We start from the raw sequence: 24,502 nt of genomic DNA, 5'->3' as shown, positions 1-24,502 counted from the left end.
TCCTAGAAGCATGGCTCATACATAGTATACATGGTTACTAAGGTTGAAAAAAGACCTAGGTCCATCTAGTTCCCCCTTCCTCCACCAGTTCTACATTTGGTCACCAAGTCATTTATAACCCACAATGTTGTGTGTACTGAGGAAATCATCCAGCCCTGATATAAAAGCTGTTATAGTATCTGCCATTACTACCTCTTGTGGTAGTGCATTCCACAGTCTGACTGCTCTAACTGTAAAGAACCCTTTCCTATTTAGGTGTCGGAATCGCTTTTCTTCCACTCGCAGTGAGTGCCCCCTGGTCCTTAGTACTGTCTTTGGAAGAAATAAGTCATGTGCCAGTCCTTTATATTGACCACACATGTATTTATACATATAAATGAGATCTCCTCTGAGACGTCTTTTTTCTAAGCTAAACAGACCTAACTTTTCCAACCTCTCATCATATGGCGGCCTCCATTCCTTGTAATAGTCTAGTTGCCCGCCTTAGAACTGACTCTAACTTCTGAATGTCCTTTTTAAAATGTGGAGCCCAAAACTAGATCCCGTATTCTAGATGTGGCCTTACAAGTGATTTATAGAGGGGTAACAATACGTTGGGATCACGGGATCTAATCTCTCTTTTTATACACCCTAGAATCTTGTTTGCTTTTGCAGCTGCTGCTTGACATTGAGTGCTGCTGCTCAGCTTATTTGTAATGAGAATTCCCAAGTCCTTCTCCTGTTCTGTAGTCCCGAGTTTACTTCCATTTAATGTATACACAGTTATAGGATTACTCCGTCCTAGGTGCATTACTTTACATTTATCAACATTAAATCTCATTTGCCAAGTATCTGCCCATTCTGACATCTTATCCAGATCTTTTTGTAGTATTGTACTATCAAGTCATGTAAAGCTAGAAAAAAGCCTTTCATCAATGAGAAGCCAGGCTGAAGTTTGCCAAAGACCATAAGGATTGTACCATAGAGGTCTAGAGTAAGGTAATCTTCTCTGATGAGTCTAATTTTCAGCTTTGCCCAAGACCTGGTCGTCTAATGGTTAGACAGAGACCTGGAGAGGCGTACAAGCCACAGTGTCCTGCACAAACTGTGAAATTTGGTGGAGGATCAGTGATGATCTGGGGATGCTTCAGCAAGGCTGGAATTGGGCAGATTAAACTTTGCGAAGGACGTATGAATCAAGCCGAATATAAGGTTATCCTGGAAAAACAGTTGCTTCCTTCTGTTTAGGCAATGTTCCCTAACGCTAAGGACTGTTTTTTCTAGCAGGACAATGCGCCATGCCACACAGCTAGGTCAAACAATGTGTGGATGAAGGACCACCACATCAAAACCCTGTCATGGCCAGCCCAATCTCCAGACCTGAACGCCATTGAAAACCTCTGGAATGTAATCAAGAGGAAGATGGATTGTCACAAGTCATCAAACAAAGAAGAATTGCTTACATTTTTGCACCAGGAGTGGCATAAGGTCACCCAAAAGCAGTGTGACAGACTGGTGGAAAGCAGCCAAGACGCATGAAAGTTGTGATTAATAATCATGGTTATTCCACAAAATATTGATTTCTGAACTCTTCCTGAGGTAAAACATTATTAGTATTGTTGTTTCTAAATGATTATAAACTTGTTTTCTTTGCATTATTTGAGGTGTGGAACCAATGCATTGTTTTGTTAATTTGACCATTTCTCATTTTCAGAAAATAAATACAAAATTTTTGCTTGGAAATTCGGAGACGTCAGTATTTTATAGAATAAAAAAACAATTTACACTTTACTCAAAGATATACCTATAAAGAGGAAAATCAGAAAAACTGAACATTTTGCAGTGGTCCCTTAATTTTTGCCAGAGCTGTATATATATATATATGTATATATATATATATATATATATATATATATAATATATATTGTATGTACAGTATGTATGTACAGTGCTGGCCAAAAGTATTGGCACCCCTGCAATTCTGTCAGATAATACTCCGTTTCTTCCTGAAAATGATTGCAATCACAAATTCTTTGGTATTATTATCTTCATTTAATTTGTCTTCAATGGAAAAAAAAATGTCATAAAGCCAAATTGGATATAATTCCACACCAAACATAAAAAAGGGGGTGGACAAAAGTATTGGCACTGTTTGAAAACTCATGTGATGCTTCTGTAATTTGTGTAATTAACAGCCCCTGTAACTTACCTGTGGCACCGAACAGGTGTTGGCAATAACTAAATCACACTTGCAGCAGGTGACATGGATTAAAGTTGACTCAACCTCTGTCCTGTGTCCTTGTGTGTGCCACATTGAGCATGGAGAAAAGAAAGAAGACCAAAGAACTGTCTGAGGACTTGAGAATCCAAATTGTGAGGAAGCATGAGCAATCTCAAGGCTACAAGTCCATCTCCAAAGACCTGAAAATTCCTGTGTCTACGGTGCGCAGTGTCATCAAGAAGTGTAAAGCCCATGGCACTGTGGCTAATCTCCCTAGATGTGGAAGGAAAAGAAAAATTGCCGAGAGATTTCAACGCAAGATTGTGCGGATGGTGGATAAAGAACCTCGACTAACATCCAAACAAGTTCAAGCTGCCCTGCAGTCCAAGGGTACAACAGTGTAAACCCGTACTATCCGTCGGCGTCTGAATGAAAAGGGACTGTATGGTAGGATAGCCAGGAAGACCCCACTTCTTACCCCGAGACATAAAAAAGCCAGGCTGGAGTTTGCCAAAACTTACCTGAGAAAGCCTAAAATGTTTTGGAAGAATGTTCTCTGGTCAGATGAGACAAAAGTAGAGCTTTTTGGGAAAATCCATCAACATAGAGTTTACAGGAAAAAAAAAGAGGCATTCAAAGAAAAGAACACGGTCCCTACAGTCAAACATGGCGGAGGTTCCCTGATGTTTTGGGGTTGCTTTGCTGCCTCTGGCACTGGACTGCTTGACCGTGTGCATGGCATTATGAAGTCTGAAGACTACCAACACATTTTGCAGCATAATGTAGGGCCCAGTGTGAGAAAGCTGGGTCTCCCTCAGAGGTCATTGGTCTTCCAGCAGGACAATGACCCAAAACACACTTCAAAAAGCACTAGAAAATGGTTTGATAGAAAGCACTGGAGACTACTAAAGTGGCCAGCAATGAGTCCAGACCTGAATCCCATAGAACACCTGTGGAGAGATCTCAAAATGGCAGTTTGGAGAAGGCACCCTTCAAATCTCAGGGACCTGGAGCAGTTTGCCAAAGAAGAATGGTCTAAAATTCCAGCAGAGCATTGTAAGAAACTCATTGATGGTTACCGGAAGAGGTTGTTCGCAGTTATTTTGGCTAAAGGTTGTGCTACCAAGTATTAGGCTAAGGGTGCCAATACTTTTGTCTGGCCCATTTTTGGAGTTTTGTGTGAAATGATCAATGATTTGATTTTTGTTTCATTCTCTTTTGTGTTTTTTCATTGCAAGCAAAATAAATGAAGATAATACCAAAGAATTTGTGATTGCAATCATTTTCAGGAAGAAACTGAGTATTATCTGACAGAATTGCAGGGGGCCAATACTTTTGGCCAGCACTGTATGTATTTATGTATGTATGTGTATTTCTAATGTGTGTATATGTTGGGTATCTTTATTACCGTTTGTGTATTGTGAAATAATTATTAATACACACACACACACATATTATACACACACACACATATTATACACACACATAGTAATAATATAATATGTGTGTATAATCTGTATGTATTGTGTGTGTATATGTGTAATATGTTGTTATGGTCCCTATACAGGGATTGTCAGGTGCAGCCCCAGGGGGCTTAATTGCACGGCAGCCAGAACCAGTAATGTCGGCTTTGACAAACTGGTCAGTCTCGACGTCAGGTACAGATGTGCTCGGATGTTGCAGCACGGAGGTAGTAACAGTAAAGAGACTGTAAGAAGAGACCCAGGTTAGCAGAACAAGTAACTGGTACTAGGACACATAACTAGACACAGTAGCGGGTATGGGACCTGAGCACTAGCAACACACTAAGGATAGGCAACATTGCTCAGGCACCTCCCCTAAAGGGAGGCAGTCTTAAATACCTTCAGGCTGATAGCTGACCTCAAGAATCACTTCTGGGTAATGGGAGGCCGACCTTTTAAGAAAGGGGGCGTGGCCTCTTGCTCACCCTATGGGCACTCCGAGAAGGCCTGCATGTGGCCTAGAAGCAGGAGGAGGCTGTTGCAGACACTATTGCATGATCAGTGCACATGGGACTGGCAGGCAGGTGACGACAGCGGCACCCTCGCCGCGGCCTGGGATCAGGAGTGTGCAGGGATGCCGGACCGGGACCGGGCGCTACATATGTATTTTATGTCTTTGTATCATCTGTGTGTGTATATGTTTATTACGGCTTCAGCATTATTAGTATGTGTATAACCTGTATTGTGTGTGTAATATTCATGTGTATGTGTATTATATATGTGTGTATCTTGTGTATGTTTTTTTTATTATTATTATTTGTGTATAATCTGTATGAATTGTATTATCTATGTGTGTACATGTATGTTTATTATACACGGTATGTGTGTATAGATATCTGCTCCGTACATCTCGTCAGTGTTGTTTCCGCAGGAGGTGCATGGATTTCTTTCCACCTTCCTCTGTATATTATGTTATGTTTATATATATATAATATTATATGCAGAATATAATTGTATTATGGGTTACTGCTCTGTACCATGTAGCACACAGTTTGCAGCATATTTATACCAGTCGTGGTGCAAGATTCGGCCATCTCCACAACTCGCTGCCACTGTCCCCCCTAGTTCTATCCACTATTTAGCTGCGGTAACATCTGGCCACTCTGGGGAGGTGCTGGCAGCGTTATACAGCCGGCTCCTGCCTCTATTCACTCCGGCCCCTTACGGCTGTCAGTCTCTGAGTGCTGCAATCTCAGTGGGGCGTCTGTGAGGCAATTCTGGGGCGCCGATGGGTTACCTTATTTATTATTATACTCACTTATATAGCGCCATCGTATACCACAACACCGTACAGACATTTTCGCCTCCATCCCCATCGGGGCTCATAATGTAAATTCCTTATCGTTATAAAGTAGTAATGTGTCTCTGTGAGTGGATAGTGTTATCTCGGAGTCATCAGGGCGGCGCGGTATATGGGCCGGGTGACGTCAGCGCCACAGCCATGTTCCGTTGCGTTTTTTTTTTTCAGTCTCAATACTTTCAATGGGTTAAAAATACTGTAAAAGTGCAGACGGAATTGACACTTTTTTCTTTTTACCCTCCTTGTAGCTGCCCCTGAAGAAGTCCCGGGTGTGTTTGGCTGAGGACGGCACAGAATTAAGTGAGGAATATCTGCTGAGTCTTCCAGATCACACAGATCTTGTCCTTCTTACTCCCGGACAGACGTGGGAGGGAAGTGAGTATTTCACTTTTGTAGATGCTTATGGAATAGATCGTCCCCCGCGGGATGGACCTTTTCCATGGTGTCATTAACAAGTCTATTCCAAGGATTAACATTCATGCCTCATAGCTGCTGGGCTTTGCACGATTCCTCCAATGTAGAAATAAGAGGCGCTGTACAACCCCCTTTAATTAAAGAGGACCACCCAGCAGGATTTTGCTATATGAGGTAAAGGCAGTGCCATGCAGGCAGTAAGATGCTGAATCCAGATTTACCTGCTATACAAAGATCCGATGCTTGGTTGCAGAAATATAGTTAATCAAAGTTGCAGAAATGCACTGCACTTTGATTGACGGTTGCAACAGGGGTGGTTCTTTGTGGGTCGGGTCCTCACTGTAAATTCCTCCTATGGCGTCCTCTCTGACGTGCTATATTTTCTTTATTTGAATTTTGCGCCGCACCACCATTGTTTCCTTTGGCAGTGCATGCACATTGCACAATAATTCTTTCTTCATTAAAATAGAGCCGGAGTGCGCACCCCGATCTCCCGCGCCTGACACTGCAGTGAAGCCTATAGCAGATTTTTTTACACTTGTGCACGCACCCCTGCCGCACTTAGTTTTCACCGCAGTGTTGTCACGCTGGGTGTGACTGGATAGGGACCACTAAACTGGCCCTCAGACTAGGTAACGCCCTGATCTGACCCTCAACCCAGAGGTACACTTGATGTTAGTGAGGTCTGAGCCACCAGTGTGTTCCTATCTCCTGTCCACGGCCTTCATGTAACAATCACCACACCTACCACCCAAGGGAGGGGCCGAAACAGTAGTCACAAACAATACAGCAAGTGGGGCTAAAAAAACTCAAGCACACCATAAACAAACAGCAGGGAGACTATAAGAAGGTGCACAGGGGGTAAATAAAGTAAGGAGAAGGTAACTGAACAACAGGGTAACTTCCACACCAAACTACAGGAGGCAGAAGCAGCAGAAAACACCTCCTTCACTCTCCGGACCAAGCTCCAGAATTAATTCTGAATAACCGGCACCCTCTGCTGGAAGCAGAGGGTATTTATGCAGGTTGGGAGTGGTCATCAGCGGAAACACCTGAGCATTGGTAATGAGCTTGCTGCTGGCAAGGAAAAACTGACATTAACCCCGTGTACGCAAAAAGTAAAAAACACATATAGTCTCAGATGGTATAACAGAGACTGCGAACCTGAGCCTGTCACTAATCTCCAAGGGAGATGACCGTGAAAGGTGTCTTCAATAAAATGGTGCCAGAAATTGCAGTTCGCGCATGCGCGGACTCTGGCGCCATTTAAATGAAGACAGAATTACTGTGGCAATACGCATGCGCCAAAAACAGCAATGGCAGCATGATATTCAAATAAAGAAAAGGGGGCAAGCCACGAGGATGCTGGAGGAGGAATAAATGTCGAGCACACGACCACAAAGGCCTGCATCTGCTGCACACATCAATCAAAGTGCAGGGCATTTCTGCAACTTTGATTAAAGATATTTCTGCAACCAAGCACCCGATCTTTCTATAACATGTATGCCTACAATCAGCATCCTAGTGCCTATATAGCACTGCCTTTACTTCATATCACAAAATCCAGGTGGTTGGTTCCCTTTTGCAACATTTGCAACTATCTACAGTTATATGCTAAACAATAGTATTGTGTTTAAAACTGAGAAAAAGCTCATAACAGCAATTATTTCCATATACACAAAGGCTCTGTAATTTCAATTCCAAATGAAAAATGAACAGAATATCAATTTATATATTGAAAATAAAGAAAAAAGAATAATAGGCCATTCAAAAATATAAGATCAGCAAATTAGCTAGAAATATAGGTCAGAAACAGATACAAACAAAATTCAGACCTATCTGTCAGCGCAAAATATCATAAATCATATAGAAAAATTGCGCAAACCAACATTGAAGCGATTATATACATTTTATTAACAAAAATTCATTAGTACAAATATGGTTGCAAAATGACAGCTAGAGAGTGGGAACAGAGGGCGACTGCTGCACAAGGAGTAGAGAATTTTTTTCCAATCATAAATCAATGAAGTGGAGCAATGGGACCATACGATGGAAAGAATCACGCAACATACAAAGTAGACAAGGTCAATGCAAAGAGTAAAGGCCGGGGCTCCTCCTAAACAGAATCAATAGACATGGAGGATATAAACATTAACCCCATCATGGCAAAAGTAAGCCACAATTGACCACTTAATCTTACTTACTTTTCTCCCTGGAAAAAGACTACCGGTCGAAACGTGCGTAGGAGGTTTCCAGACAGGGTGTTCTTCTGCCTAGGTAATACTATTTTAATAATTCATTTAATGTGGGTATAACAACTTTATTGTATGGGTCCGTTCGTGTAACCTTAAGTGGTCAATTGTGGCTTACTTTTGCCATGATGGGGTTAATGTTTATATCCTCCATGTCTATTGATTCTGTTTAGGAGGAGCCCCGGCCTTTACTCTTTGCATTGACCTTGTCTACTTTGTATGTTGCGTGATTCTTTCCATCGTATGGTCCCATTGCTCCACTTCATTGATTTATGATTGGAAAAAAATTCTCTACTCCTTGTGCAGCAGTCGCCCTCTGTTCCCACTCTCTAGCTGTCATTTTGCAACCATATTTGTACTAATGAATTTTTGTTAATAAAATGTATATAATTGCTTCAATGTTGGTTTGCGCATTCAAAAATATAGCAGCGCCTGCATTTTCATTTCCTTTTTTCATAAGTGCTACTTGACGAGGGTTTCTTGCAGGTAGTTTGGCTTCATATAGACGCCTTCTGATGGTTGGAGGACTCACAAGTGACTGGAGATCATCTTTGATTTCCCTGGATGCTTCTTTGCCATTCTTGTAATTCTGTGATCTATGCAAATGGTAGTACTTTGTTGCCTACCACGCGTTTTCGGGTTTTGTTTGCCATGTTAAAGCTTTGGAAATCTTTTTAGCTGAGCAGCCAATTTATTTTCTGCACTTCTTTATTTGCTTTACTCTCTCCAATTACCTTCTTAAGTAAAGTTCTTTCTCCTTGAGTACAATGTCTTGAGCTACCCATTTTACTCACTGAGCATGTGCTAAAACCAGCAGGTACAACATTTACTGCCCTCCTTCTTTGAGTACGGGCCATAATTGACATTCTTGTCCCTGCAGCTGAAAAACACCCCCATAGCATGATGCTGCCACCACCATGTTTCACTGTGGGGATTGTATTGGGCAGGTGATGAGCAGTGCCTGGTTTTCTCCACACAAAGCACTTAAAATTATCACCAAAAAGTTCTATCTTCATTTCATCAGATCAAAGAATCTTATTTCTTATAGTCTGGGAGTCCTTTATGTGTTTTTTTGCAAACTTTATGCGGGTTTTCATATGTCTTGCATTGAGGAGAGCCTTCCGTCGGGCCCCTCTGCCATAAAGGCCCAACTGTGGAGGGCTGCAGTGATAGTTGACATTGTGGAACTTTCTCCCATCTCCCTACTGCATCTCTGGAATTCAGCCACAGTGATCTTGGGGTTCTTCTGTACCTCTCTCATCAAGACTCTTCTCCTGCAATTACTCAGTTTGGCTGGACGGCCAGGTCTAGGAAGAGTTCTGGTGGTCCCAAACGTCTTCCATTTAAGGATTATGGAGGTCATTATGCTCTTAGGAACCTTAAATACTGCAGAAATTCTTTTGTAACCTTGGCCAGATCTGTACCTTGCCACACTTCTGTCTCTGAGCTCCTTGGGCAGTTCCTTTGACCTCATGATTCTCATTTGGTGTGACATGCACTGTGAGCTGTGAGGTCTTATATAGACAGGTGTGCGCCTTTCCAAATCAAGTCCTATCAGCTTAATTACACACAGCTGGACTGCAATGAAGGAGTAGAACCATCTCAAGGAGGATCACAAGGAAATGGACAGCATGTGACTTCAATGAGTGTCTGAGCAAAGGGTCTGAATACTTATGACCATGTGATATTTCAGTATTTCTTGTTTAATAAATTAGCAAAAATTTCTACATTTCTGTGTTTTTTCTGTCAAGATGGGGGAGGGGGTGAAGAGTGTACATTAATGAGAAAAAAAATGAACTTTTTTGAATTTACCAAATGGTTGTAACGAAACAAAGAGTGAAAAATGAAAAAAAAAGAAAAGAGTGAAAAATGTAAAGGGGTCTGAATACTTTCCGTACCCCTGTACATATTTTTTTTTTCTTGATAGACGTTAAGCACTTGCTGAATCAATTATACACGAGACAGCCAGAAATTATTGAAGCGGTAAGAGAGATACAGACTGACGGACAGGCTGCGGAGATGAGGACGATCTGTCAGAACATCATTCAAAACCTGGATAGCCATTTTAAAGCAGAAAAACGGAAAGACGACAAGTCTTGGTTTAAAGGTTTGTTGATGATTTCCCAACTTAAAGGGGCTGGCATGCAATAGACATTGGTGATGTAGGCCTAGGATATGCGACCAGTGTTTGGAAGTTGGCAATCTGATTACTGGATGGGGGTGGCAGGAAAATTACATGCCAGTATGTCGATCCAACCACTGGTCAAAGTGGCACACCGCTAACCTACCACCCTTTGATCAGCGGGGGGCAGTTTTTCTTTGACGTCAGCTTGTACAGCTCAAGAGGAGGTTGAGGGGGGCAGACAGTGACAAAGTGGCACCAGTTGAAAAAAATATGGTGGAGTACTTAAAGAATGAAGTATATAGGTGAGTTAGAGACATCACCCCTTCTTTGGGGGGCTTGTAGGACACAGTTTATGGGGCTTCAAATGCGTCGGAAGGGAAATTGCTTTGGTGGGCTGTAGGAGGACAAGTTCCTTTGTGGACAGATTGTTAGGCCGCTTTTACATTGCATTATTAGCTACGTTCACTGGTCCCGTTGAAGCTTCCGCCTGAACCCCCCGCAAAACAGGTTTCAGATGCATGTTCCGACGGGGTCATTGACTATAATAGAGCAGACGGAGTCACACTGAGCCCTGAGATGCACCATTTTTGGGTGTATACACTTTCTGCAGGTGGACACCCAGACATATTAAGCCAAAACAGGAAATAGAACTCCATATCAACCCACCATAAATTATGGCAACCTCACCAGATCAAAACTGAGAACCAAAAAATTTTTGAGTTTGCGCAAACACTGTATAAATCATCAACAGTGATTCTGTATATATTATATATCTTTATTACATCATAAATACAAAATAAAGTGCTGGTACCCACAGATTTTAAAATTCGCTACCCCATAAAAACATCCATAAGACAAAAACTGGTGCAGTGTGGTACAATAACTATAAATATTCCAAAAGAGAAAGATATTGCACATTTTAAACCTCTGGGTATATACATAATCACACATATATCATTTCTGCTGGTCAAAATCACCTCATCAATGGTATAAAGTGCATAGTGCAAAGAAGGTATAGGGTGGCTGACCCGGCATAATTAAGGACACAAAGAGAACAGTATCATCACCTGTCCTAATCACACAATATATACATATATACCTCTTCAGGCAAATTTTATAAGAAAAAAGCCGGGATCAATGATTGCAACCAGCCACCTATAATCCAACGGGTGATGAATACAGCAAAATCCAAGAAACCCAGAGGTCAGACCACACTGCCCAGCACCTCGACGCGTTTCGCTTCCGCTTCGTCAGGACACTGCACCTGGGTGTCCGCGTGCAGAAAGTCAGAGGGCTTGTGTGCCAGAGGGATCACATACTTATTTCTCTCTGCAAAATGCAAATAAATTTATATAATTTACAGTATACAATGTGTTATGCTCTCTGTGTGGACCCACTAGACCACAGTTGAGCTGCGGTAGCTGACCTCAGACAGGACACGGAAGAGCGTAGGTGGTGAGTAATAGACAAGATTTATTGACAATCACTAAACAGGTGAGGAATGCGAGAATGACCGGGAGAGGCTCCACCGGACCATGCACCGGACTCCCCTGGAGGAGCAACCGTGAGCGAACCCCTATACAGGGGCTGTCCGGCACAACCCCAGGGGCCCAAATGCACGATCTCCAAGACGATGGTACGACTCACTGAATCACGGGGATAATGCAAAGTCTATGGGTAGTGCGTCCGGACAGTGGCACGGCACAACGTGGCAAGACACAGCATATGTGCAGATCTAGTGGAAGTGGCTTATCCAGATGCGGTACTGCAGATGCGATTTGACTCTGTGGATGTGAAACCGGATGTAAAGTTTGGCACCAAGGATTAGGCCCAGCTTACGGATCCTTTAGGCGTAAAAGAAGCAGCGACTCCGGAGAGATAGCAAATGGAGGTAATTCTAAGGATAGGAAAAGACACATTAGTAAGAGGCACAGGAAGAGGTACCCAGCGCGACCCCTTTACTGACAACATACCTAGGGATAGGAAAAGTTGCCCAGGCACCTCCAATAAGGGGAGGGTGCTTTATATACACAGAGCTGCTCAGCAATAGGCTAGGAGGGAAAAGCACTCAGGACAGCTCTGCACTAACAGGACCTGCGAAGATGTCACAGGGAGGGGAAGAGTTAGAGATCACATGATCCTTAGTGTATGCTACGCACTCTGCTATGTTACTACGAGTACCGGAGAGTAGGGAACATGCGTTCCCTGCGTACGCTCGCTGGAAACGGTAAGTAGAGGATGGTCAGGAGCTGTTCCACCCCCGGTGACTCTGCGGGAACGCTCCATAGCCAGCGGGGACCAGAACCGCAGGGCTTGGGGAGGACACAGGACGGGGAATGACACAATGTGACTTTCTGGATTTTATTTTGGATAGTCTATGGCGGGCTTTGCACACTACGACATCGCAGGTGCGATGTCGGTGGGGTCAAATTGAAAGTGACGCACATCCGGCATCGCATGCGACATCATAGTGTGTAAAGCCTAGACGATACGATTTAACGAGCGCAAAAGCGTAGTAATCGTATCATCGGTGCAGCGTCGGCGTAATCCATAATTACGCTGACGTGACGGTCCGATGTAGTTCCTCGCTCCTGCGGCAGCACACATCGCTGTGTGTGAAGCCGCAGGAGCGAGGAACATCTCCTACCGGCGTCACCGCAGCTTCCGTAGGATATGCGGAAGGAAGGAGGTGGGCGGGATGTTTACATCCTGCTCATCTCCGCCCCTCCGCCGCTATTGGCCGCCTGCCGTGTGACGTCGCTTTGACGCCGCACGACCCGCCCCCTTAGGAAGGAGGCGGGTCGCCGGCCAGAGTGACGGTCGCAGGGCAGGTGAGTGCATGTGAAGCTGGCGTAGCGATAATGTTTGCTACGCCAGCTATCACAAGATATCGTACCTGCGACGGGGGCGGGGACTATCTCGTGCGATATCGCAGCATCGGCTTGCGATGTCGCAACGTGCAAAGCCGCCCTATGTCTCAACCTTCCCTTAAAATTATAGACTGTTGATGTCTTTGTCAGTGGGCAAACTTGCAAAATCAGCAAGGGATCAAATATCCATTTCCTTCACTGTATATTGTTCACACTTTTGATTTTCACCACAGAAGACCGTTATGGAGGCAGCAGGTCTGTACTGCCGTGACAGTGTTTGCTCACCGACATCTGTTTTTCTTCTTTTTTTTTTTTTTTTTTTCTTTTTCTAGGAATAGATGAGCGATTCAAGAACAAGTCCAGTTATATGAGGGATTGCTGTAGAAGAAGAATCCGCAGTTACCTGAACGAGGTAAACACATATCCGTACAACGAGGCTGCTGTCCAATAAGGACAATTGTCTGTTGGAGTCCACAACTCCCATCTTTCTGCTCTATTAGGCCATAAATAGCTATGAAAGATGGTGGTCGATGTCCCAGCCCTTCCCCTGTCCGGAGAGCTGCCACAGAGAATGTCTCTCGCACTGCAAAACTTGGCATGACCATGTACTACCCAAGTTTTTCTGAAAATAAGACAGGGTCTTACATTATTTTTTGCTCCGAAAGATGCACTAATTTATAGGGAATGTCTTATATTTTCCCGTGAACAAAAATCCACATTTATTCTTGAGCAAAAAAATCAACATTTATTCAAATATAATTATGTTCACATTCTGGAACATCCACATTTTGTGTTATTCCTATTACTGGATAAGTTGCACATTTTCTTATCTGATCCGCTATTCTCATGGTACAGATCCAGTCCTATAGTGGTGGGTACAGACCATATTTACAAACGTTTAAATTACCTGCCTACATTTATTATTCTGCTAAGTTTATCCCCAAAAGAAAGCTGACACCCTCTAAAAGAATTGCACTTACCAGACCCCAAACAATTAGGGGCACTTTGCACACTACGACATCGCAAGCCGATGCTGCGATGCCGAGCGCGATAGTCCCCGCCCCCGTCGCAGCTGCAATATCATGGTGATAGCTGCCCTAGCCAATATTATCGCTACGGCAGCTTCACATGCACTCACCTGTCGTGCGACGTCGCTCTGGCCGGCGACCCGCCTCCTTATAAAAGGGGCGGGTCGTGTGGCGTCACTGCGACGTCACACGGTAGGCGGCCAATAGGAGCGGAGGGGCGGAGATGAGCCATTGCAGCCAGGACGCAGGTAGGAGATGTTCCTCGCTCCTGCGACTTCACACACAGCGATGTGTGCTGCCGCAGGAACGAGGAACAACATCGTGCCGTCAGATCAGCGTAATTATGGAATTCGCCGACGCTACACCGATGATACGATTACGACGATTTTGCGCTCTTTAATCGTATCATCTAGGATTTACACACTACAATGTCGAGAGCGACGCAGGAAGTGCGTCACTTTCGACATGACCCCACCGGCATCGCACCTGCGATGTCGTAGTGTGCAAAGTACCCCTTAGAGTTGACAAGTGATTGGGCTCTCACATACAAATCAGAGCGGTTGGCTCCCCCTGGTGACTGGAAGCCGTATCACTCGCGTGGAGTGTTTGTGAGAGCTGCAGTGCAATAGCTGGAACAGCAAAGGGACCTGACAGCGACACAGATCTGCAGTCTTGCAGCGCTGGGGTCCTGGATTTAAATCCCACCAAGGACAACATCTGCAAGGCGGTTATATTTTCTCCCAATGTTTGCGTGGGTTTCCTCCAGGTTCTCCGGTTTCCTCCCACACTCCAAAGACATACTGATGAGTAGAGATGAGCGAACCGGTCGCGGTTCGGCTCGAGGTTGGTTCGCCGAACGGACCTCCCGTTCGAGTTCGGTTCGTCGAACGTTCGACGAACCGAACTCGAACTGCATAGGAAACAATGGCAGGCAATCACAAACACAGAAAAACACCTAGAAAACACCCTCAAAGGTGTCCAAAAGGTCACAAACAACTCACAACACATGGGAAAGTGACAAGGACATATACTCATGCGAAAACAAAAGAGCTGGACAAGGAAAAAGAGGAGGACACACAGATATATGAGTATATGCAAGGAAACATGCCATTATTGTGCAACTTGAGCCCTGCTCATTCTTGGCTTCCAATCTTGATAAATTGCCTGAGCTCGCCACGTACGTCTTGGGGATCTTGTCGTGTCCTGCAGCCAGCGTTCTCTCGGAACCTGTCTTCAGTGCTGCTGTGGGTCTGCTGGCAGATAAGCACACGTGTCTGTCCACTGACAATGTGGACATGGCTCTCAGAGGACTTTTCTTCCCCGGGGTCAGCCAGGGGACGGGAAAGGCACGCGTATTTTTGAGAGTGCTTCATGCAAAGCATCTTTTTCTTTTTCAAAAGGGGGCTCAACCGATGCCAGTCAAGTGGGGTGTGTGTGGCCCAGTGAGTGGCAACGAGGGAGACTGTGGTTGGAGTCCCCTCGCTGTGTTTCTAAAAGAACCAAGATGAACAAGTCATGGCTCTCAGAGGACTTTTCTTCCCCGGGGTCAGCCAGGGGACGGGAAAGGCACGCGTATTTTTGAGAGTGCTTCATGCAAAGCATCTTTTTCTTTTTCAAAAGGGGGCTCAACCGATGCCAGTCAAGTGGGGTGTGTGTGGCCCAGTGAGTGGCAACGAGGGAGACTGTGGTTGGAGTCCCCTCGCTGTGTTTCTAAAAGAACCAAGATGAACAAGTCATGGCTCTCAGAGGACTTTTCTTCCCCGGGGTCAGCCAGGGGACGGGAAAGGCACGCGTATTTTTGAGAGTGCTTCATGCAAAGCATCTTTTTCTTTTTCAAAAGGGGGCTCAACCGATGCCAGTCAAGTGGGGTGTGTGTGGCCCAGTGAGTGGCAACGAGGGAGACTGTGGTTGGAGTCCCCTCGCTGTGTTTCTAAAAGAACCAAGATGAACAAGTCATGGCTCTCAGAGGACTTTTCTTCCCCGGGGTCAGCCAGGGGACGGGAAAGGCACGCGTATTTTTGAGAGTGCTTCATGCAAAGCATCTTTTTCTTTTTCAAAAGGGGGCTCAACCGATGCCAGTCAAGTGGGGTGTGTGTGGCCCAGTGAGTGGCAACGAGGGAGACTGTGGTTGGAGTCCCCTCGCTGTGTTTCTAAAAGAACCAAGATGAACAAGTCATGGCTCTCAGAGGACTTTTCTTCCCCGGGGTCAGCCAGGGGACGGGAAAGGCACGCGTATTTTTGAGAGTGCTTCATGCAAAGCATCTTTTTCTTTTTCAAAAGGGGGCTCAACCGATGCCAGTCAAGTGGGGTGTGTGTGGCCCAGTGAGTGGCAACGAGGGAGACTGTGGTTGGAGTCCCCTCGCTGTGTTTCTAAAAGAACCAAGATGAACAAGTCATGGCTCTCAGAGGACTTTTCTTCCCCGGGGTCAGCCAGGGGACGGGAAAGGCACGCGTATTTTTGAGAGTGCTTCATGCAAAGCATCTTTTTCTTTTTCAAAAGGGGGCTCAACCGATGCCAGTCAAGTGGGGTGTGTGTGGCCCAGTGAGTGGCAACGAGGGAGACTGTGGTTGGAGTCCCCTCGCTGTGTTATACATGCTTTTAGAAGGGCATGACATGGCTTGGAGGTTGACTTTCATAAAATGCAAACTGTTGGCTACCAAAATGCTGCCTTTCCAACAACTGTGGTTATAGGCAATGAGGAACATACTGATGAAGATGAGACGCAGATACCCGATTGGGATGACAACTTAAATATTCGGTCAGGGCAAGAAGAAACTCGGTCTGAGGGGGAGGGGAGTGCAAACACAACAATTGATGATGAAGTTCTAGATCCCACCTACTGTCAACCCACAGTCAGACACTCGAGGAGGTCAATAGAGGCGGTGGAGGAGGATGCAACCGACGTCGAAGTAACCTGGCGCCTTCCTGGACACAGTCGGAGCACTGGTAGCACGTCTACAACTGCATCCTCAGCCACCACTCTGCCTCTGAGCATTATTCGGGGTGGATCAACAGGTCGCATGGCCTCTAAGCCTTGCCTAGCCTGGTCCTTTTTTGACATAAAAAAAGATCGGCCAAATTATGTGATCTGTAACATTTGCCATGGTTATCTTAGTAGAGGTCAAAACCTCAGCAGTTTGACAACTTCTTCCATGAATCGTCACATGAATAAATATCATATGGCCTGGTGGGAAGCTCACCGTGCTGCAATGCGGCCTAGTGGAGCCAACCATCCACCGCCTGCCCCTTCCAGGGCATCCGCGCGCTCGTCATCTTCTAGGACTGTGGGGACAGCTGTCACACCTGTTTTTCCACCCACAACTTCCACCACTGTAACCGCAACAGGCAGTTTGCTTGGTAGGTCGTCAGTTGGTTTGGAAGGGGAAACAAGTGAGTGTGTACAGCTCTCTCAGACATCGATAGCACCAACTTTGGATGAAGGCAACATCATGTCTCCGCCTGCACTTTCCTCCCAAAGCTGCATTTTTCCAGGGACACCCTACTCAACACCGTCTACACACAGCAGCCAGATCTCTGTCCCTCAGATGTGGTCAAATAAAAGGCCACTTCCTTCGACCCATGACAAAGCGAAGAGGTTGACTCTATCCCTCTGTAAGCTGTTGGCTACAGAAATGCTGCCTTTCCGCCTAGTGGACACACAGGATTTTAGAGACCTTATATCTGTCGCTGTGCCCCAGTACCAGATGCCTAGTCGCCACTACTTCTCTAAGAAAGGTGTGCCCGCGCTACACCAGCATGTCGCACACAATATCACCGCTTCCTTGAGAAACTCTGTGTGTGAACGGGTGAATTTCAGCACCGATACTTGGATCAGTAAGCATGGACAGGGACGTTACATGTCGCTGACTGGGCACTGGGTAACTATGGTGATAGATGGTGAAGGGTCTGCTGCACAAGTCTTGCCGTCCCCACGACTTGTGTGTCAATCCTCTGTCTGTCCAAGTTCCGCCACTGCTTCTGCATCCTCCACCTCATCTGGGTCCTCCACCTCCGCCCCAAGCCTGCCTGGTCAGGCCACCAGCGTTCTCACTGCGCAGAAGGAATCACGCACCCCTCATTACTATGCTGGCAGCAGAGCGCAACGGCATCAGGCGGTCTTTAGCTTGACATGTCTTGGGAATAAGAGTCACACAGCTGAGGAGTTGTGGTCAGCTCTGCGGTCCGAGTTTAATAAATGGTTGTCTCCACTCAACCTGCAGCCTGGTAAGGCCGTGTGCGACAATGCTGCAAACCTGGGTGCGGCCCTTCGCCTGGGCAAGGTGACACACGTGCCTTGTATGGCTCACGTGTTGAACCTTGTTGTCCAGCAATTTTTAACACACTATCCCGGCCTAGATGGCCTTCTGACCAGGGCACGGAAACTGTCTGCAGTGCTCACTTCCGCCGTTCAAGCGCCGCAGCTGAGCGACTTGCATCGCTCCAGAAGTCTTTCGGCCTGCCGGTTCATCGCCTGAAATGCGATGTGGCGACACGCTGGAATTCAACTCTCCACATGTTACAGCGACTGTGGCAGCACCGCAGAGCCCTGGTGCAATACGTCATGACGTATAGCCTGGGCCAACGAGATGCAGAGGTGGGGCAGATCACCCTGATGGAGTGATCTCAGATCACGGACCTATGCACCCTTCTGCACAGTTTCGACATGGCGACGAATATGTTTAGCGCTGACAATGCCATTATCAGCATGACGATTACAGTCATTTACATGCTGGAGCACACGCTAAACACTATTCGGAGTCAGGGGGTGGGACAACAGGAAGGGGAGGAACTACAGGAGGATTCATATGCGCAAGACACAACAACATCACCAAGGTCCAGACGTTCATCATCACCAACGCGGCAGGCATGGGACCATGGGGGACAGGGATCAACAAGGGCGCATGGTAGCAGGCGAGATGTTGAGGAAGGTGCAGGAGGACATGAAGATATGGAGGACGAACTGTCCATGGACATGGAAGACTCAGCTGATGAGGAGGACCTTGGTCAAATTTAAGTTGAAAGAGGTTGGGGGGAGATGACAGAGGAAGAAAGAACGGTTAGCACCTCTATGCCACAAACACAGCGTGGACTTGGTCCGCATGGCTGCGCAAGACACATGAGTGCCTTCTTGTTGCACTACCTCCAACATGACCCTCGTATTGTCAAAATTAGAAGTGATGATGACTACTGGCTTGCCACACTATTAGATCCCCGGGACAAGTCCAAATTTTGTGACATAATTCCACCCATAGAAAGGGACGCACGTATGCTGGAGTATCAGCATAAGCTGTTACTCGATCTTAGCTCGGCTTTTACACCAAACAACCGTGCAGGTGAAGGGAGTGATTCTCCCAGTTGTAACTTGACAAACATGGGACGGCCTCGTCATCTTCAACAGTCTACCCGTACCAGTAGGACCGTATCTGGTGCTGGTAACAGCAATTTTATGGAATCTTTTCATAATTTTTTTAGACCCTCCTTTGCAAGGCCACCAGAGACATCAAGTGTGTCACATAGTCAACGGATGGAGAGGATGATACAGGAGTATCTCCAAATGAACATCGATGCAATGACTTTGCAAATGGAGCCTTGCTCCTTTTGTGCTTCAAATCTAGAAAAATGTCAAGAGCTCTCCAGTTACGCCTTGAAGATTTTGTCGTGTCCAGCTGCCAGCGTTGTCTCTGAACGTGTCTTCAGTGCTGCTGGGTGTGTGCTGACAGATAAGCGCACGCGTCTGTCCAGTGACAATGTGGACAGACTGACGTTCATCAAAATGAACAAGTCATGGATCCAGAAGGAATTTACTACCCCTGTGTCATCCTGGGGAGAGTAAATGCTTGTGGATTTGGAATGTGCTTGATGCAAATCAAAACATCCTGTTTGCAACTAGGGCACAAGTCCTGCCACTGATGGGGTGTCTGTGTGCCCAATTTGGGGAAAAAAGGTAGACTCCGCTTGGAGTAACCCTTGCTTGCTGTGTTTTTTAAAAATGATACAAGATGAACAGATCTGAAGGCAAGATGAAGCCAACATCATGTCTCCGCCTGCACTTTTCTCACAAACCTGCATTTTTCCAGGGACACCCTACTCAACACCGTCTACAGACAGCAGCCAGATCTCTGTCCCTCAGATGTGGTCAAATAAAAGGCCACTTACTGCGACCCATGACAAAGCTAAGTGGTTGACTCTATCCCTCTGTAAGCTGTTGGCTACCGAAATGCTGCCTTTACGCGTAGTGGACACACAGGATTTTACAGACCTTATGTCTGTCGCTGTGCCCCAGTACCAGATGCCCAATCACCACTGCTTCTCCAAGAAAAGCATGCCCGCGCTACACCAGCATGTCGCACACAACATCACCACTTCCTTGAGAAAATCTGTGTGCGACAGGGTGCATTTCAACACAGATACTTGGACCAGTAAGCATAGACAGGGTCATTACATGTCACTGACTGGGCACTGGCAAACTATGGTGAGAGATGGAGAAGGGTCTGCTGTACAAGTCTTGCCGTCCCCACGAGTTGTTTCAATCCTTGTTCTGTATGTAGAAGTTAATACACTGCTTCTGCCTCTTCAACCTCGTGTGGGTCCTCTACCTTGGCGCAAACCCTGTGTGGTCAGGCCACCCTTCCTTGCAACTGCGCACAAGGACTACCACACACCTCCTTACTATGCTGGCAGCAGAGCTCAATGCCATCAGGCGGTCAAAGTTTTACTTTGAAATGTATGGGAAATGTGAGTCACACCGCTATTACAGAGAATAGTAGTCAGGCAGGGTCAAAACATTAATTGAGGAACAGGAACAGAATGGGACGGCCAGGAAAGAATCAGAAAACAAGCAGAGGTGAAATGCGTATCGGCCAACAAGGTACATAAACAGCAAGCAGGAAAAGTAGTCAGGTAACAAGCACACAAAATCATAAAACTGAACTGGGGGTAAAATTAACCAGAGGTTCATAGCTATGTCTGGCAGTGGTCTGCAGACAGGATGGGCATAAAAAAGGGTGTGGTGTCTTCCCATTGGTTGTAGCTGAATGATGGTATTTCATCTGTGAGATACCCACCAGCTACATTCAGCCAGAGATTCTGCATCTGTCAAGGTAATGCAGCCCAGTGGGTGAGCATAACCTGCGTCCACCTGCGCCGCTGGCATCGACTACTCTCCCATCATCAGCACTATTCATGAAAGGAACACGTTGTCACCTGGCGACCGGAGTACAAATTGACGGAGCGGACTCCGTTGGTGACTTAACAGCCGTGTGCGGCAATGATGCAAACCTGGCTGCGGGCCATCCTCAGGGCAATGTGACACACGTGCCTTTTAGGGCTCACGTGTTGAACCGAATTCGCCAGCAATTTTTAAAACACCATCACGGCCTACATGGCCTTGTGCAGTGGGCACGCTCACTATGTGCTCACTTCCATCGTGCGCACACAGCAGCTCAACAACTTTCATCACTCCGGAAGTCTTAGGGTCTGGCAGTTAAACGCCGTAAATGCGATGTTTCGACACGCAGGAATTGGAATCTGCACATGTTGCAGCGTGTGTGGCAGCACCGCCGAACCCTGCTGCAATACGGTAAGACATATAGCCTGGGATAACTTGATCCAGAGGTGGTGCAGATCACGCTGCTGGAGTGGTGTCAGATCAAGGACCTATGCACCCTGCTACACAGTTTTGAAATGTCGACGAAGATGTTTAGCACTGGCAATGTCATTCTCAGCGTGACAATTCTGGTCATCTACATGATGGAGCACACTGTAATTATTATTCGGAGTCAGGTGTTGGGACAAGAGGAAGGGGAGGAAGTACAGGAGGAGTCATATGCGGAAGGGATAACAAGATCTACGAGGTCCAGATGGTCAGCGGCACCTATGCGGCAGTCATGGTGAGGGAGAGGGATTAACAAGGGCGCATAGTATCAGCAAAAAGTGTTGATGAAAGTGCAGGAGCCCATGAAGAAATGGAGGACGAACTGGCGATGGGCATGGAAGACTCAGCAGATGAGTGAGAGCTTGCTCACATTTCGGTTGTGCGAGGTTGGGGGGAGAGGGCAGAGGAAGGATGCACGATTCTCACCTCTCTGCCACCAACACACCAAGGACTTGGTCCTCCTGGATGCACAAGACACATGAGCGCCTTCTTGCTGCACTACCTACATGACCCTCGGATTGTATGAATTTGAACTAATCCTGAATACTGGGTTGCCACACTGTTAGATCCCCGGTACAAGACAAAATTTGGCGAACTAATTCCTGCCATAGAAATAGACGCACGTATACAGGAGTATCTGCAGAATGTGGTACGCAATCTTAGATCTACTTGTCCACTAAACACCAGTGCTGCACAGAGTGAATCTCAACGCTTTGTCATGGATAGGAGGAAATGGTCTTTTACTTGTCCACATCGGAGGGACCGAGGGATGGCTGCTGTGCTGAGATGGCGTTGAGTACGGTGTCCCTGCACAGTTGCACTTTTGGTCATATCCCAAAATGAGTTGAAAAAGGACAGATGCTGTTGGAAAGGGGAACAGGTGTGTTGGAAAGGGGAAAAAAGTTTTGGTCCGTGGATTTGGTGGTTAAGCAACTGTAACATTTGCTGAAGAAACAACATCTGTTACAGTGGGACTGGCAGATTTGGATAAAGTGGTATATAATCTGTGACCGCTATATAACGAAAATTAATAAGAAAAGAAAGAGAAAGGTATATATCCCCATCAGCAGTCAGTGTCCACCGTGCTCCCAGTTGGAAAAGGAGAGGTTGGCAACTTGAAGGTTTGGTGGAGGATACAGAGCTGTGTGGCTATGAAACTAATAGTAGCCTGAACCGAGTTAGACGCCATTCGGATCTGGAGACTGTGAGCCCTGTTAGCGTCACAGGGTCCACATGCCCACCCAGCCCAGGAACTCCCTGTTAACAACACAGGGGCCATTGAGTACGCTGACCGTGTGCGTAGGGGCCACACCTGTGGACAGCAGGCGCATCAGCAGCAGCAGGCCTGTTAATGCCACTGGGCTGCACAAGCAGGACTGTTAGGACAGGAGCTGGTCTTAACCGTTCTGCGTTACCAACTGTGGTGGTGGCCTGCATCCACCACCCGATCCCTGCCTACCTCTGGCCTAAAGCCGCAATGGGTTCAACACATGGAGGTGTGCTCTTTCGGAGCATAATAGAAGACTGCGCACCTCCTTGTTGGCTCCAGCCCCTTTTATAACCTGGGTCCGCCCCAAACCAGGGTGAACCACAATGCACCTCCTGGAGACAAAAGTAGAGTGACACGTCATGAGTGGCATAACTAGCGTCCTATTTGGAAACGCAACTTCAATGATGACCTCATGGCTGCCATGACCCAAACACCTCACCAGTCATCGTCTGAGCATCAATAATGCGGTGACAAGTCATAGGTGTGGGCCTCTGCAAGCCATTTGGGAGGACACCTGATGCCCTGTGGTCTATATGGGACCCCCACATCAGGGCCAGGGCCAAAGAGTTCATTACCGGACCTAGTCTCTGATGCAGGAAGTGCCTGAGCATGCTCAGTAGCATGAAATACAGTCTCTGAAAAAAGACTATCAGCTTTAGCATGGTGTCTATGCCCAAAACAGGACTTAGACCCGGCACGGAATGCAAGCACCTGTGCAAAGAGGCTTTTCACACTTAGTGTGGGAGCATGCGCTGTATACCGAAATGAAAACTTAGCGTCAGGAATGGCACAGTCAGGCTGAGCATACTCACTAGGCGAAACACTGTAATTATGCTGCAGCTGGGGTACATCGGCACACGCATGCGCACTTGCTGCCTCTCCACACTTAGACGTGGAGGGGAAATTTGTCTTGGAGATGCTGTCTATGAACAGAAGGAAAAGCTAAAGGAAGCCTGACTTTCTATCCCTCCGAATTATGAAATGCAGCAATGAATTCCATGAGTTTGCTATAACATTAGCGTAGCAAAATGTGCATGAGGGTGTGATGTAGAGGTGCTAGAAATAGCTTGTCACCAGTGGGGCACTAATGGAATACAACAGCCAGTTCTATGATGCCACAAAATGGCAGTATTTTGTGCTATCATTATAGCTTATTAAAAACAGAGCACGAGGTTGTCATGCAGAGGTGCTGCACATAGATTTGCAGTAGTGTGAATTGACAAAAGTACAATAGCCACGTTTAGGATACAACTAGGTACAGTGAGTGTTTGCTAGTATAATGGCTGAGTTTAAAAAAGTTTGAGTGTGCAATGCAGGCAGACGTGCTGCAAATAACGTTCCAATACTGTGAATTGACAAAAGTACAATAGCCACGTTTAGGATACAACTAGGTACAGTGAGTGTTTGCTAGTATAATGGCTGAGTTTAAAAAAGTTTGAGTGTGCAAGGCAGGCAGATGTCCTGCAAATAACGTTCCAATACTGTGAATTGACAAAAGTACAATAGCCACGTTTAGGATACAACTAGGTACAGTGAGTGTTTGCTAGTATAATGGCTGAGTTTAAAAAAGTTTGAGTGTGCAATGCAGGCAGATGTCCTGCAAATAACGTTCCAATACTGTGAATTGACAAAAGTACAATAGCCACGTTTAGGATACAACTAGGTACAGTGAGTGTTTGCTAGTATAATGGCTGAGTTTAAAAAAGTTTGAGTGTGCAATGCAGGCAGATGTCCTGCAAATAACGTTCCAATACTGTGAATTGACAAAAGTACAATAGCCACGTTTAGGATACAACTAGGTACAGTGAGTGTTTGCTAGTATAATGGCTGAGTTTAAAAAAGTTTGAGTGTGCAATGCAGGCAGA

General features: G+C 46.1%; 1 protein-coding gene across 1 annotated transcript in view; it reads left to right on the top strand.

The window, feature by feature from the left end:
- Positions 1–24,502, top strand: part of DFFB (DNA fragmentation factor subunit beta) — a 63,074-nt gene that overhangs the window by 8,446 nt on the left and 30,126 nt on the right. The window contains exons 2-4 of the mRNA XM_075329294.1: positions 5,272–5,398; positions 9,617–9,796; positions 13,017–13,096. Coding sequence (XP_075185409.1) covers positions 5,272–5,398; positions 9,617–9,796; positions 13,017–13,096 — 387 coding nt within the window. The remainder of the gene's footprint in view (positions 1–5,271; positions 5,399–9,616; positions 9,797–13,016; positions 13,097–24,502) is intronic.

This window comes from Anomaloglossus baeobatrachus, chromosome 11 (genome assembly GCF_048569485.1).
Source record: "Anomaloglossus baeobatrachus isolate aAnoBae1 chromosome 11, aAnoBae1.hap1, whole genome shotgun sequence".
NCBI classification, from domain to species: domain Eukaryota; kingdom Metazoa; phylum Chordata; class Amphibia; order Anura; family Aromobatidae; genus Anomaloglossus; species Anomaloglossus baeobatrachus.
Note: the sequence above shows the minus strand (reverse complement) of the source record. Positions and strands in the feature narration are given on the sequence as shown.